General features: G+C 46.7%; 1 protein-coding gene across 2 annotated transcripts in view; it reads right to left on the bottom strand.

Moving 5' to 3' along the window:
• Positions 1-17,206, bottom strand: part of PLXNC1 (plexin C1) — a 146,457-nt gene that overhangs the window by 26,987 nt on the left and 102,264 nt on the right. For both annotated transcript variants that reach the window (XM_028490449.1, XM_024127221.3), the window contains exon 21: positions 12,807-12,953. In XM_028490449.1, the coding sequence (XP_028346250.1) occupies positions 12,807-12,953 (147 nt within the window). The remainder of the gene's footprint in view (positions 1-12,806; positions 12,954-17,206) is intronic.

Genomic DNA, 17,206 nt, shown 5'->3' with positions numbered 1-17,206 from the left:
GACAGCACATTAGCAAACACCATATCGCATTATACCACTTTAATCTTTTTTCCATAATCCATTCTTTTCAGGGATAATGGAAAGGAAAACAGAAAGTTAAAACTCTCATTACAGAGCAAGCATTGAATAAATATATCTGAGAGTAAAATATATATATATATATATACATATAAATATTCTAAAAATGGTGATTTCTAATTTCATCCTCAAAAAAGAAAAAAAATGGAAAGCTTCCACAGTAGATGAGGGCAGACTGGTGACTATCTTTTTTATTACCAGGACCACAGAGTCCTAGTAGCGAACTTCCAGGTGACAGGAGAGGTTATGAGGTCTCCGTATTGATCAGGCCAAAGAGGTCACTTTATGATATGCAGCATTAACTAAGGTAACGTGCCTCTCCCCCTCCACTTTCAACTGCTTCAGCCAGGCAGTTTCTTGAGCTCTCATTAAAACACTGAGCTCCCCACCCTGTACTACTATTCTTGCATTAATTACATTTCAGTGCCATTACTTATGGTTTTGTCAGTTAACATTCTCCCAGTGCAGCAAAACCTCAGAATCAGTCTAATGGGAGAAGTAAGGCCTTGGTGAATGTGTAAAAACACAGAACTAGGGAATATTTCAAAAGGAATTCAAGAGCAATTTCAGGTTTACTTTGCCTAAGAATAAACAGATCTAAAACAACAAAGTTACATACTCAGGATCCTTGGGCGAACTGATTCAGGGAAGTGCTGAGAGTATTTTGTAATTAGCACAACACACGGTTTAGATTCTAAGCCACCCTGGTAAATCATGGAGCCAGAGGGACCCGGGTGTGGTATGAAATGCACGATTATTTCGTGTTTTTGAGCCTGGCTGCAGTGAGGGAATGTAAAATGATTAACTAATGGAAATGTTTAAAAAATGAAAACACAAATAATGTGGAAAATGGGGACCCTTAGGGTTAACTCAACTTTAAAATGGGTATAAGAATAGTACCTGGCCTCTAGTGTTTCTATCGAGATTAAATAAGATCATGCACGCCAAAGGCTCGGCACGGGGCAGGCTGCTGGGAAAGGCTCAACGATGATGATAATGATAACTGTAATAATAACAGGGATGTTATTATTTCATATAACTTATCACTATGATTATTGTTAGTTTTGTTTTGTTTTGTTTTTTGCGGTACGCGGGCCTCTCACAGTTGTGGCCTCTCCCGTTGCGGAGCACAGGCTCCGGACGCGCAGGCTCAGCGGCCACGGCTCACGGGCCCAGCCGCTCCGCGGCATGTGGGATCTTCCCGGACCGACCCCATGTCCCCTGCATCGGCAGGCGGACTCTCAACCACTGCGCCACCATGGAAGGCCCTATTGTTACTATTAATATGCCTTCATGTGGAAACAGACTCAGCCAGCCTTGAGCAGCTGGGACCCTGACTCCATGGTCAGTATCTCTATCAGAGTAAAGAGCAAGCTGCCCGGAAGGAGAACGGGGCAGAGCGCGTGCTCCAGGGTCAGACTCCTGGGTTCAATCCCAGCCCACCGCTAACTAGCTGGGTAATCTCTCTGTATCTCAGATTTCTCACCTGCAAAGTCAGAACAACAACAGTAACTGCCTCCCGGGGTTCCCGTGATGATGAACTGAATTAATCACGTCACACCTAGAACAGTGTCTGACTCAGGAGATAGGACTTAAGGACCCCAGACACGGAGAAGGGGCTTCTGAAGCTCCGGGGAGGTACTCAGAGGCACGACTTCTTTTTACTGCCTTTACATCTTGCCCCTCCGATACTCCTGTTTATAATTATGCGAGCGTAAACCTTGGTGCAGTCCTCACCGAGTTTCAGATGAAACTCCGAAATCAGCGGAGGCTGGAGTCTGAGGTTAAGTGGTGGTCTCGGTCTGGCCTGTGAGAGTTTCTTTTTTCTGGGACAGAGAGTGGCTCCCTTGCCTGTTCTCAGAGCACATTGGTGTTCTGGGCCAGTGGCTCACTGGGCAGGGATGCGGGACTCCTGACTGCTAGCAAACACTGATATACCGGGTGGGCGAGAAGCAGGGTGGAGGTTGAGAACCGCGGCAGAGAAGCCTCAGGCCAGAGCCCTCTCCTCACCTCCGTTTTTAGTGACATTTATTGGCACCCTGCCGAACACATTTCAAGACACGATTCTTTTGATCTTCCCAATATCCTGGGGAAGGAGGGTGTATTATTATTATACCCATTTTTTGAGTGAGGAGACACAGGCCTGTGCCTCTAGCGACCCGGCTTGTAAATGGAGAGCCAGGGGTGGCACCCTGAACCACTCAGCTTCGGTCCCTCCGACCCCCTGGGCCCTTCCTCCTCCTCTCTGTCCCACCTACAGCCCAGGAACCCTCTGGACCGCCAGGAACCTGTCTTAGATCAGACTATAACCAAAGTCCTAAGCTGCATTCCCAGCACAAACGGGGTTCCTGGAGGGGCAAACGTCAGTCCTGCCCTGTACGGTCTGAGTAGACTTGCCCGTGTCTCCCTGTATTTCTCTACGAGTTGGTCTCGCCAGTAGCAGTAGTGGTGGTTAAGCTATTTCACAGGGCTTCCAAAGATAAAGACGAATGAAAAGGCCCTTTTAATCAGGGCTACAGCAATCCCAGCCTGTTTAATAGTTTTATAGGTATTTGCAAAGTAACATTCTGTGACTACCTAAAGGGCACTACTGTTTCCAACAAAAACACCTCTTTATAGGCAATAAATGTTCTCCTTTAAAACATAACCAAAAGGGAAAAAAACCCTTAACTGGATGTAAAATAATGTAAATCTGCCACTGCCTTCACAGCTAGATGGGTGGAAAAAAGGTAAAAAAAAATGGCATTTTATAGAGTCCACAGGGACTTCTGAGAGTAAATTCAGACACAAATTGATCTGTGTTCATTTTTTATGTCGCTAACGCTTAGCGCCCCAACAGCAGTTTCTGAATGTGTAAGAGTAGCGGGGGGATCTCAGAGCAGGCCCTGCCTCTTAACCTGACCCCCAGGCTTGAAAAGCTCACGCTGGACCTCTGTTCCCCATCATGGAAGATCCCCACAGAAGTGTCACCTCCCCTTCAAAACCCACTTAACCAGAGTCCTTCCTGTGTGCTACTCAAGTGTTAGGGGCCGGGGTTAGGAGAGACCGTAAGACATGGTCCTTGTTCTCAGATGATTCACAATATACTTGGGAACCAAAGCACCACCTCTGAAACAATATTCAGCCACCAGACGCAACTCCTTCACTCTCGGTAAGTGTTCAGGGAATTTGAGCAGAGAGGACAGGAGGGTTGAGGGTCCTCAGCACTGGCACCAGGCCACCTGGATCATCCCCTTCTCCTGCTAGCTAGCTGTGGGAGCGTGGGCAAGTCCTCTAACTCTTCTGAGCCTCAAAATTCTCATTGTTCTTATCTCGAAGGAGTGACAGGATCACTAAATCATGACATGTAATAATAGAAAATTAAGGAGTGCTTCCTGTGTGCCAAGCACCAGGACAAATGATGTGTATTAATATACATAAATTCATCTCAGAAACGACCCTGTGACATATAATAGATTCTATTATTATTCCCATTTTACAGATGAGAAACTGAGGTACAGGGAGGTTAAGTACACTGTACAAGATCACCCAGCAAGAAAAAGGTAGAAGCAGGCACTCAAGCTCCATGTTTTTAAATATTTACTGAGCCTGCCTTTCAGAACCTGAAAATGTTTTGTAAACTAAGCACAGTTCAAATCTATGGAATGGTGATTAATTTTCAAGACCCACAAAAGGCTAAAGCGTTCTAAAATGCACCCTGGTCTCTTCCCCCGAAATCTGCCCCTGTTAAGAGGAACTGCTCTGGCTACGAAAGTGTCAGCAAAGCTGGGGAGACAGATATGGCTGACTGTACAAGCAGCAGCCATCTCTCTTCCTTCTTTGCTAACAGAAGCTAGGTTTCAACAGCAGTGGGCCCAGCCTAGCCTAGGAAACATGATTGGTGGCAGCTCTCTTCTCCTCATTCACCAGGGACTGTTCATGTAACCCAGTCCTGGCCAATGAAACATAAAGGGAAAGCACTTCTACAAAAGGGGAGAGCAATGCTTAGAGCTGTGGCAGCTATTTCGTGACTAAGAGGAAGGGCCAAGAGGAGCAAGGAGATGGTGACTCAGAGCCCTGACACTGCTGAGTACATGGACCTACCTTAGGGCTGCTTACCTCCAGACTTCCCACCCTAAGTGCAATTCCATGCTCTTAGGATTTCACACACCAATAGTCACATTTTCTCTTACTTACATCTGCCTGTACCCAATCTGACAGAGCTCATTTTGTTGATACTGAGGTAGATAAAGTCATTCATTGATACCCACCTACTTGGCACGTACTGTGTGCAGAGCATTGCAGGTGATATACAATAGAAGCTGGCACTGATCCTGCGTGGGAAGTATTTGAAGACTGATACAACAACCGTGGGATATACACAACAAATTCTAATACCAGGAAGAAAACAGAGGTATAGATGGAGTGCTTTAGAGGTTCAGAGAGATTACCTCTAGCTTGGAGGAGGGTTTTCAAAGGGAGAGAAATCAAGGAAGGCTGCATGGAGGAAGGGCCATTTGAACTGGGTCTGGAAAGGAGCAACATGATGTACAACAGTACAGGAGGAGGCCTCTGGACCATGGAGATGCTTGGCTTCAACTCTTATTAGACTGATGTGCAGCAAGCTTCAATCTCTTACTCAGGCTATGAGGTTAGGAAGTCTAGATAAAGAATCCCATTTCCTTTGGGGAGAATAGAGGGTAGAGGACTTGAAGAACCATGCTTGCCTTTCCAAAACCACCACCTTCCATGTCAGGGAGAAGCCCTGTACTATTTACAGAAACAAAAGCTGAAGAAGATAATAGAGTTTGAGGTTTCGAATAATAATAGCCAACACTTACTGAACACTCACCATGTGCTGGGTGTGCTTTGCTAATTCATTTAATCCTCACAACTGCTCTCTGAAGTGGGCACTATTATTAGTGTCATTTAACAGATGAAGAAACGGAGACACAGAGGTTCAGAAATGTGTCCAAGGTCGCAGAGCTGCTGAGGGTCATAACTAGGATCCGTCCATACTCAACTGCAGAGCCAAAGGCCAGTCGAGGTGATAAACTTCCGAAGGGCAGTCCCAATCTGCCTGAGGTTCTCAGTGAACGCTATCCAAGCAGACAGGTTGGACACAGCAGAGGAGGCTCCAGCTCCTTACCTTGGCTGGCATGGGACCCCATGGAACCCACCCAATCTGGAGCACCCTGTGGCTTGGGCCCCACTGACAGACATTTTTATGGAGCTCACGTTCACCCAGAATAAAGACGACCTTTCCCAGCCTCTGCTGCAGCTCGGTATGGCCATGTGATGAAGTTTAGGTCAATGACATTAAGAAGATGTGTTATGTGGCAGCCCCTGGGGAAGTTCCTTAAAAGACAGCTGGTGACCATCTGTCAACTTTTCTATAGCTCAGCATATGTCCTGCTGGCTGGAATGTGGAAGGAGGCTGGCAGGGAGCAAACACCTTAGATCATGAGGTGACCTCAGGACAGCAAGAGAGGAGCTGGGGTCTGCGAGGACATCCCAGCAGAGGCGCCCACCAGTGCTGGGCTGCCCACCTCAGAACTTCATGTGGGAGAGAGAGAAACCCCGCTGTTGCTTAAGCCACATGTATCTTGGGTCTCAAGGAACAATGGATTCAGGAACAATGCCCTCTCTATTATCAAGAAGGGTTCTTAGAGGGCAAGGTTATCTTGAAGGCACAGGGACCAAATCCAGAGAAAGGACCAGACTGGAAGGACCCGGTCCTTTGCAGCAGGTCACAATCCAGCCCTTTTAGGTGTGTAGGATTGCAGTCCAAGTTAGCTGGGCAGGTGTGTCACTGTGGTCTCCTGTTCACATCTGTCCAGTGGGATATTGTCTGCTATAGGTTGTAAAAGCCCACATGTAGGGGTTATGGGTAACATTTTCAATAGTAACATAAGCTTTTAATGACAATGGATGCAGCTAATCAACTGCCCTGCATCACCCATCATCAATAACCAACCAACCAAATAACCAGCCAGTGGTGAGGGGACAGTTTCTGCTTCAACCATACTGTTGATAAGAAAAACAGCTCAGACGAGAGAAGCTATTATAAATAAATAATGAGTACCTACTCCGTGGCATGATGGCTAGACATCTTACAGATATTATTTCCTGACCTCATAAAAAAGGTACAAGGTTAGGGTTTAATTAAAATAATCCACCTGTCTAAAGATGAGGAAACAGGTTTAGAGAGGTTGAGTGACTTGCCCAAGGTCACACAGCCAGTCTGTAACGCGGCTGAGCCTGGATCCACACCCAAGACGGTCAGACTCCAAACCCCACCTCTTCTGAGCTGAACAACACAGCACCCCGACATACAACCACATTCCTGCTTCACTAGCAGCTTTACCCATCGGCCCTTCACACAACTTGGCAGTTTCAGGTATTGGGGAGGTAGAAAAAACAAGCTGCAGAGGGCTAAGAGGACACATCAAAAGCAGGGGAAGAGGCACTGCCCCACATTTTCCCCACAGTTTAGTGGGGAAAGGACGATGCAGCTACCTCATTAACTCACCAGCCATATTCTTGGCTAATAAGGGCAGGGACGTTGCTGCATCCTTTCTGTAATACCTTCTAAAACCTACAAACCAATTTTAAAAGAATTTATTACAAGCCGGCGACTTTTATCATAGAAGGTCTCAGGCCAATAATGGCTTTCGTTAAATAAAGCCTATAAAATACATTTCTAATTTCACTGCAGAGCCAAATGAAGGTCAAGAGAAAAGTCTGGTTCGTATACTAAACTGAATTAGAGAGAAGAAAACCACTTCCAGAAGTTCAGTAGAAGCAGCAAGAGCCCAGAGTTAGAAGTCCAAGTCTCAGAAAAGCTTCTGATCTGAGGTTTCTCTCAAGCTGAGTCAGCCCCGGGACATTCTACCAGCCGCAGCCCCTCTAACGCTGCTCTTGCCTGCCCGGCCTCCCCTCCCCCACCCGCCTTCTCCTTTCCCCACCAAAGACTGAGAGCCCCACGCTTCCTGGGTCAGGGTATTTAACCCCCTGACAGAATACTGAGGGAGAAAGGCCTTTTCCATTTTGAAGAAAAAAATTAAGCTTATGGAGAGAATTTCCTCAAATTTAAGTTTCTCTCACTTATACACTTGCTAGCATTTACTAACACTTGTTCATGCAAAAATCAAGTGAGACTGTCCAATTTAGCCCAAAATGATTGATTCCAGTATTTTAGGTTTCATGTATTTCACAGTTTTCTGGGTTTTCTTGGCAAAGTGCCCATAGTTTCAGCTTTGTGGATAGTGGCGAGGCAATTTCCACTGCTGTGTCCCTAGAAGGAGAGGAAACAGGCCAAGATTTTGGGGGGTGAGCAGGAGGGTGGATTCTAGGTTTTTTTTCTCTATTATGTCAAGCTCTAGATTAAGGGATGGCAAAATTTCTGTAAAAGGCCAGATAGTAAACATTTAAGACTTTGAGGTCTGTATCATCTCTATTGCAACTACTCAACTCTGCCACTGCAGCAGGAAAACAGCCATAGACGATAGTGAATGAATGGGTATGGCTGTGTGCCAATAAAACTTTATAACAATAGGCAGCAGGGCCACATTTGACCCACAGGTGGTTGTTTGCTGATTCCTGCTCTAGATAACAGTAACTTCAAATGGAATGCTGACTTTGACAATGCCATAAAAGACAAATCTAAAAAAATGCCTTGGGCTTCCCTGGTGGCGCGGTGGTTAAGAATCCGCCTGCCAATGCAGGGGACATGGGTTCGAGCCCTGGTCTGGGAAGATACCACATGCCACGGAGCAACTAAGCCCATGTGCCACAACTACTGAGCCTGTGCTCTAGAGCCCACGAGCCACAACTACTGAGCCTGCACTCTAAAGCCTGTGAGCCACAACTACTGAGCCCGCGTGCCTAGAGACTGTGCTCTGCAACAAGAGAAGCCACCGCAATGAGAAGAGTGCGCACGGCAACGAAGAGCAGCCCCTGCTCGCTGCAACTAAAAAAAAGCCCAGGCGCAGCAACGAAGACCCGATGCAGCCAAAAATAAATAAATAAAACACATTTTATAATAAATAAATAAATTAAAAATGCCTTTATCTCCACCATGGTTTGCTATAAAAGTTACCATTCTCTGAGGGGAATAAGTATAAATAAGAATCCTTAACGATGAAGTAACAGAGTCATATTTGAGCCATAAAGAGGAAAATTACGTACGTGCGTGTTTAGGTAACTAAGTTATTTTCTAATCCCAAGACTATGGGTGTGAGAAGAAAGAATATGAAGAGGAGAATCATTTAGAGCACTCATTTAAGGTTAATTTTTCATTTTCCACTGCCTGCCATCAACTAGGATGACTTACCTCAAATGATTATAAAAAATGGTTTCGCTTCTTTGATCAGAAGCTCAGAACAGTAACTACAAAGTTAGTAATGGTTTCAGTATTATTGCAAGTCATAATGGAAATGATTTGCACTATGGTAGAGAGAAAAAGAAAAACAAAGCTCAAGAATTGTTAATTAACTTTACTGTTTCTCCACAAATGCTAGGAGTATTAAAAACAAGATTGCTGAAGTGCAAACATCAGGGTTTAATGAACAATGGGATGTAATTGAAGTAACAGAGAATGACTTAATCGGGACAGTGGGTTGTTTAATTATGGGGATAATGGATCTTCCGAAAGGACAAACTAAATGGAACAGAAGAAGCTGGGGAGTGGAGGGCAGAGCCACCGCGCTGAAGGAAGCTTGTAGATGAGGTACTCTTGCTAGGGATAGCTAGGGCTGTGTCAGAGATGAAATATTTTACAAAACAGGATTGTCCACAACATGGTAACTATTGGGGGAAAAAGGCTAGTGTGGGCTGGCAGAAACGTTCAATAAATCATAGCAGAGGCATTAAGATTTCTGTAGGCGAGTATCTGTGCTTTTTCAAGACTTTCTAATAATCTTAAAGACTCTCTCATAGATATGAGAATGAGGGCAATATTATGTTTGTCAGAACACTGTTTCCCAGGGCACCAAGATGCTATCTCTGATACAGCCGATTGGCAGGCTCATTTCCTGGGTTTAAGAGTTCAAAAAACCATTTCTCGCTTAACTTTGATTATAAGTCAACCTTCTCTTGCTAATTCAGCACACTTGCCACGAGTTATTGGGTTTTCTCATCGCCTCCTGAAAGTGAAGCAAATGTCCTTTCTCCATGTGGTGCACTTTCCTGGAACTGAGATCCTCAACCTTCACTCGCTCCTCCGAAGTTTCAGGCGACCCGCTCCAGAACGACTCTCTAGACACAGCCCACCCTAAGGGAGAGCCCGGGATTCTTCAGCCACAAAATCGAACGTGCCTAAAATTTTGCAAAGGAGGAAAAACCTTAGAGAAATAGGGCTTATCCCTCTTCTAGCTGTCAACTCGGAATCCCTGGATGTTAGAGGAGTCGTGTGTGTGTGCTTGTGTGTGTGTGTGTGTGTGCGTGTGTGTGTGTGTGTGTGTGTGTGTGTGTGTGTGTGTACAAACCCTCCCCTGATGCTCCCAGCCAGGCAGTTTGCCTCACTGAACACCAGCCTGCAGTGCCTTGCTGGAGGAGGATGATTTCTTCTGGTCCTAGAGGAAGTGACTTTATGGGGCTTTGCTTACATTTAAGAAATGGCAGAGGAATTTTCCTCCCAGGGTACAGCAAACAAAGAATTACTTCTTGGAGCCCATGTGTTAGTATAACGATTTCATGTATAAGCAATTGGCATGTTGCCTTTATGTTCTAGAAAACACCCTACACCTCAAGGAGAACACATCCTAATCTTAGAGGCGTGCAACCTGACTTTTAGCCTGCTAGATGAGGCGCTGTGTTTTTCAGCATTTAGCCAAACAGAAGTTTGGGGGCCTCTTTTAAAATGTGTCCCAGCCATGGTACCAGGCTCTGTCATTTCAAGTTGTTTGGGTGGCTGCTCTTGATTTTTTTCCCCTGGCTTTTTTTTTCCTTGAAAATATTTACACACACACACACACACACACACACACACACACACACACAATCGAGTTTGTTCACCACACCTTGGTTTTCAAATACATAAACCATCTCAGCAAATTTAGAAAGTCAAGACTTCAAACCACTGGGTGTACATGCCTGGGGAAGGGGGGTAAAGTGAGAAAGGGCGGGGGGAGGTGGGAAAGAGGAAAGAAGAAAATTTAAAAGATGATGGTTAAGGCTGACGGGACTTGCCTGAAAGGAAATGAAAAACCTTAAATTTTTTATATCGACCTTCTGCTAACATTTTGTCACACAAGCACAGACTGGATCACGCTTCTCTGGAGCTTCCGGTATAACCATCCACCATGAAAGAGGTCTGGGGTGGGTCCAATGAAAGGCATTAAAAATCAATTTCAAAGTCAAGGGCCCTAGAAACAAGTGGCCCACCCCTCTCCCAGTCTCAACGCTATCTACCGGCAAATCCGTATTCGGAAAGGAAGATTTATGTGGATTTCTAAAAACATAATTTTCCGTCAACCTTTTCCCCAGGGGCTACAAAGGAAAAAGGAATCTGAGTCGACACAAATGTCTTCAGCATCAAGAAACAGTCTGATGATGAGTTGACTGTTAACAAATCAGAAACACATGGTCTTAATTGACTGTGAAATAAATAACGTTTCAAAATGAAGGGGGGAAAAGTGTTCGGATGTAAAGCATTAGAAAGGACTCAAACCTCAAAAGATGCTCCAGGCATTTGAGTCCTCCCTACTCCCAGTTCCACCTTCTGCTCTCCTCTCCTTCCTGTCCGGGTTCGTGTTTTCATGAAAGTGAAACACTGCTGGATTTCCCCTGACCTATATATTCACTTGCAAATATTTCTCTTTGGGAACCTGTGGGGCTCCTAAAATGTCTCAAAGTAAAAGCATGAACACCTTCTACATTAGGACCAAGGCCCTGGGTTTGAAGACAAGACCCTGAATCAGTAAAAGGAGAGTCAACAGGCCCTGATGCAAGTTCATCTTCTGTTCTCCAGGGTACCGGTGGGGTTCTTCCTGCAGGATGCACATTAGAATTAAAACATCTATCCATGCCTGGGCTCCATCCCCAGAGATTCTGATGTAGTCAGTCCGGACGGAAGGCCCAGGCATGGGTCTATCTGGATCTGCATTATCTCACAAGCGCCCGAGGAGATTTGAATTAAATTTACTAACTCTTTACAGGGCACTCATGTGCCCGGCAACGGTCTAAGTACTTTACAGAAAATCAACTCTTAATCCTCACAACATCCATGAGATAGGCAGGTACCATGACCATCATCCCCATTTTACAAGTGAAGAGATGGAAGCACAGAGAGGTCTCCAAACTTGCCCAAAGTCACACAGCTAGCCAGTGGCAGGCAGGCAGGATGCAAACCTGCCTGGCTCCAGAGTCTACACTCAGTAACAACTATATCAGTAGTTCCCCCTGTGTGGCCCTGGACCAGCAGCAGCTGCAGAAAGCGCTTCAGAAATGCAAATTCTTGGGCCACACCCCAGACCTACGGAATTAGAAACCCTGGGGTGCTGCCTCACAACCGGGTGTTTAATAAGCTCTCTCGGGGACTCTGGTGCATGCTAACATCGGAGAACCACTGCACTCCAGTCCCCCTCAGGTACAGATGGGAGTACAGACAGAAGTCAGACCTGGTGACTTTCTGCTCGGCCTCCCACCCTGTGGATGGCGGCTAAGCATGTGCCATCTTCAGTGGAGGGTCAGCTCCATCCAGCGGTGACCGAGGACTCGAAAGAGCTGATCTAGGGACTCTTTTCCCACCAGAGGACACAACCGTAACACAGCCTACAGCACCTTGGTGCCTTCTCCAATTAGGGGATGAATTCTTCCAGGATGACAACGCAGTGCCTGCCATCCAGAGCAAAGCCGCAGGAGCCTCAGCCCCCTTACTGAGCAATACCAAATCCCCACTGTAATTTTTTCCTCACTCCCCACTAATGAGATTGTGAAGCAGCCCGGAATCTCTGTAAAGCTAAAGATCAAACCCAAATACAGCAATCTCTTTTCCAAGTCTCTGTTAACAGAAAAGCACAAAAAAATCCTAAATAATTTTGGAGATCCTTGCCATGCTTGGCTCTCTCTCTCTCTCTCTCTAAAATTCCTGAATGTGCAAAAAAAATTGGTTCCTTTTCCTTTAGGAAAGGAAGAGAGTGGGCGGGTGGAGTGGGGACGGGTGAAAAGGAAGATCTTAAATGGGTGAAACCCTCCAGCAGCCAGGCAATCATCTTCCTGTCGTGATTTACAGCATTCCTCTAAAAATATCTATGAGATCACAGAACGATAAGTGCGTGACACCAAACATTTGTAACTAATCCATGAAAATAAAGTAAGGGCGTCATGTGGCAGGGGGAACACAGCGGAATTTGTCTTGTGTTATCGTTCTAAAATAAGACGGCCTCAATTTGGTTGAAATATATCTTCACACATTGTCTTCCAGAGCAGAGACGTTTGAGAAATTCTGATTGCAATTATAAGTGCTGAGTAGGGAGTGCTTTGCAGTTCCTTTGCCGATGCTGAAAGCTATAAGCAATCCTGATATTAAAATCTTTGGAAATGGAGGAGTACCCCAGGCATCATTACAATACTCTCTCCCCCAATCCGAGTAATTAAAATCTATTATGTGAACACGTGTTAATATTTTATCAACTGCCGTTTTTAATAAGCTGAACGTATGAGGCCTCCTGTGGTAGGAATGATATCATTTCAAGCGACGCTTCCCAATCCAGCCTCTACCCCCGCCAGCTTCCTCGCAAACTCACCACAGTGCTGAATTCCGGAACCTGCCACAGCAGCCAGTCCTCATTAAGCGTGTACAGGGCTTTGCAAGTGATTACATCGACGGGGCCCTTGTTTATCTTCTGGTTCAGAGTCGTCACCAGCAAATAGAACGGTTCTCCAACAGTCTCCTTGGAAAAGACGCAAAAGTGACAGTTAGCTTTCGGCAGAGTCCAGTGTACTTTCCAGAGAATGAAAGTTTCAGTTTACGGCCCTACTACAGGAGAACAGGAGGCAGCGTTTTCTAACAATCAACATGCACCTCCCAAGAAAATACACTTTGCTCCACTTAGGATTAGGAGCAAAACTCAGGAAACTGCCTCTTCTCCCCAACACACACGTGTGTTCACACACGCACACGCACACTCTCGTGGCATTTACGGAGTAGTTGATCATTCTTGTATGCTTAAGCTTCTCTATGGTAGCCTAACGCTCATCAGTTGGCCTAAGAACAGTTGGTAGAGATTTAACCTTTCTTTACGTTCCTATTTAACTGCGCATTTTTTTCTCAGCGTGCTGAAAATAGATGGCATGTAAAAAAAAAAAAATGCAGAACGATTAGCCTTGTTAACCAGAATAAACATAAGAACACTTTATACATTTACCTAGGAAGAAGCTTTTTGGTGTTAACAGCTTCTCACGAAGGAAGTGGCCTTCAGTTGCAGTTTGCAGCCTCCCCTCCTGACCGTGAGGCGGCCAGCCCCGGGTCCTTCCCAGGCCCAGCCTGCACAGTCCCACCCCGGCGCCTTTGCTGGTACAGGCCCCAACGTACCCCACCTCCTTCCCCTGGGCCAGAGCCGATTCCAGATCCTCACTCTAAGGATCTTCCCAAGCATTTGGCCCATCCTGATAACTTCCTTCTGCACCTTTTTCCGGACCAGGGGTGGCCACCCCTGCTGTTATTGAAACGCCTGAAATCTGTAGCCACTTGGGGCTTGAATGGACCCTGAGCAGCCCGAGTGGGAGGCTTGTGTGTTCCTGCTTTCATGCAGCCTCCCAAAGCATGTCGCCCTGGCTTGACGATCATCGATCGATCGTGTAGTATTTGCTAAGTAAGTAAACCCTCTGTGATCAAAAGGACACTGAACTGAATTTAAGGGGGAAGAAGAGCCAGGGCCAGAACCAGGAAGTCAAACTGCCTCAGTGATGACGAGAAGCCAGCCACGTGACTAGGGCTTGAAGCACCAGTTTACAAAGTCAAGCTTCACAGCCAATGCCTCTGGCTTGGAAAGGAGGGTTCCGCTGGATCTCTCACCTGCTTTCCCTTGAAGAGGTAAGCTAAGACGTCTTCGAGGTCTCCTGGATCCCACCCCGCCCCGCCCCGTACCATCCTCTGTACTGACTGCAAAAGCACAGCCCTCCCTGGTCTCGGGCTTCCTGTCAATCCTCTGCTGCCCCCGCTGCCACTGGGGACCCGTATCACTTTCCTCTCCCCTCCTGACATATCCTGGAGTCGCCTCCTTACTGGAGGACAGGGTTGAATGTTCAAAAATTTCCCAGGTGGGGAGAGCACTGGGACTAGAACATGACATTTCAATTCTTATGAGAAACTTCCTTTATTTAGAGGTTCACAACCACACTGCTCTCTTCTCTCTCCCTCCACCCCGTTAGGTAATGTCCTGACCACAAACCTAGAACCTCACTTCTCTCTTTGCTTCCAGCCCACATCAGAGATGGGGTAAGCGCCCTCGAGAGGGGGCTGGAGGCACCCACAGAGGTCGGCGTTAGGGGGCCGGTGGGCTCTTCTGGGCTGTGTGGAGCGACAGCTCCAGACTCGATGGCTCTGTAGTAAGAATTCTCCACAAGAGTGCAGCTAGACTCAGATTAGTAACATCTCACCTGGCACCGTTACCCACACCCGTGGTTCTAAGCCTGGAAAATCAACACCAGAATCCCTTGGGACTCTTAGAAAGAATTCAGATGTCTGGGCCCTACTTTAGACACGGAATCTCTGGAGATGAGGCCTGGGCATCTGCAGTTTTAACACCTGCCAGGGGATTCTGATGTGCGGCCAGCTTAGGAAACTATGGAGCCATGATGTTTCTTTGTCACCACTGAACACGAGTTCTAAGTTAGTCATACCTGCTGGCGGCTTAGGCATCTCATCAGACCAGGGTGCACACAGCTTCCCAGGGAGCCGGCCTGGGGCAGAGCCCCGTTTATGGAACCGACCCTGCCCTTCCCCTCCTGTGATGGGAATTAAGCTTGGCCCCTTCACCATCCTTTCCTTCGTGAGACGACACTCTCTGACCACGGCTGAGCTTTAGGCTTCCGCACCTGTGATCTCATTCCAGCCCCCAATCCCTCCCTAAGCCTGGAAGAGGGGAGCTGCCTTCCTGGGGAAGCATTAAGCCGGGTGGCTAAGAGCTCCCTGGTGCTGTCACACGAGCTATGGGCTCTTCCTCTATGGGAGGAAGTCTTGTCTATCCCGTGTGCCCCAATTCCCCAGTATGCAAAATGGTCATAAAGGTTCTCACCTCATGGGATTCAGTGAGAAAAAGGAAGCAAAGCTCTTAGCACGGTGGCTGGCACATCCAATAGATGGTAGTTATTATTATTACTTGACCCACAGGGCCTTGGAGGCACAGAGGCGGAAGTTACCTGGAGGTCACAGAGCTCGTGGCACCCAGGCCGACGTTTGGGAGGATGGGTAGAGTCCCACACCCCTTGGGCACCTGGTTGGGGAGGTGCGGCCCTCTGCGCCAGAGGGAATTATTCCGCTGAAAACGAAAGTATTGCCAGCGCGCTGAGTGCCACTTCCTCCCAGGGAGCAGGCTGGCCCCTCACCACCCCAAGTGCTCAACACACTCCTGAGTCAGCGCTGCAAAACCTTGACGAGGAATCCTCTGCTCAAGGGGGCCATTTGGACTCAGAGCGCAGATTTTGGGGATGCCTTGCCTTTTTAACGCCCAAGAGCAGCAAGGGCAAGGCTCTGACTAGCCTTCGAGGGCTCAGAAAAGAATCACAAGGTCCCAGAAGAAAGAACTGGAAAGGAATTTAAAACCAATGGCCACGCGCCTCATTTGGTGGGTAGAAAACGGATGCCCAGATGGAAAGGGCCGTACCTGGAGCCACGCAGCAAGCCGGGGCTGAGATGCACTTACAGCCCGAACCTGCTGCTTCTAACCAAGACTCCTAGGCCTGTGCTCCTTCACTGCCCCCAGGTTCTCAAAGGCAGGGCGGTGGAATCACCTGCAGGAACTTGGAAACGTCGACTACTGCGCCCCATCCTGAGCTTCTGATTCAGTGGCACGGTAGGTGGTGAGGCAGGAGCTGCCTTTTGAGACTAAGACCCAGGAACTGGGTGAGGGTCCTGCTGCCTCTGTTTCGAAGCAGCTGCGGCTGAAGCTAGGATGGGGGAAGCCAAAAATATTTACCCCAGAAATAAGCGTTCCACACCTCCCCAAAGTGTATGATGATTTATACCAAGTAAACAGCAAAGAAGGCAGATTTCATTAATCTTAATAAATGGGCATTGCCTTGGGAGAGAAAAGGGTTGGTTAAAAAAAAAAAAGGTTGTGCATCTACTTGTAAGATTACATTAAACATTAAACTAAAGCACAGTCTATTTAAGGCGCTGCTTTTTGGATCTAAACTTAAGTAGCACTGTTAAAACCTGTGGCATAGCACTGTATCTTATTCAAACTTTAATTAGATTTCAGAACTAGCTACAAACACACAATTATGCAGTTTTGCTGGAATCTGGATGGCTGGTGAAATTGGAGAAGGATAAGAACGTCCTGCACCAGGGGCCTCGGAGGGCTGAATGAAGCCTGGGTTCAACAGAACACACTTCTTTTCCTACTAATATTTTATAATAATAATGGGCACCATTTATGGAGTGCTTACTCAGTGCCAAGCAATTGTATACATTTTCTCATCAGTGCTTCAGAACAGCCCTAAAATAGTCTTCTTCCAATTCTACAGGTTATAAACCCAAGGCTCAGGCAGGTCAAGAAACCTGCTTGGGGCCTCTGGTAAGCGGTGGAGTCTAGATTCAAACCGGGCAGCGGGCTCCAGAGCCCATCCTCTTAACCAATGGAATCTGTGCAAAGTTCACATTTGAAAAGATTTTAAGATTCAATTAGATTATAACCATGTTCACTTAACTGTAACAAAGTGAACTCAAGGGGCGGGCGGCTTTTTGGAGACTTGCTTTCATATGGGATAACTGGTTGGAATTGAACGTAATTAGCTTACAGAGAGCGTAGTGGTAGGTAAATGGCTATTCCCAAGGTGCTTCAGAGGCCCTGAAAACAGTGTGTTTCCATCAGTATTTGAAATATGCCCTCCACTCAGCACACGCTGATTAACCACGTGAAGGTGGATGCAAAAGTCAAGGGGTATAAAGTTTCAGTTATGTAAGGTAAGTTCTAGAAATCTA

The sequence above is a fragment of the Physeter macrocephalus genome, chromosome 6 (genome assembly GCF_002837175.3).
Source record: "Physeter macrocephalus isolate SW-GA chromosome 6, ASM283717v5, whole genome shotgun sequence".
NCBI classification, from domain to species: Eukaryota; Metazoa; Chordata; class Mammalia; order Artiodactyla; family Physeteridae; genus Physeter; species Physeter macrocephalus.
Note: the sequence above shows the minus strand (reverse complement) of the source record. Positions and strands in the feature narration are given on the sequence as shown.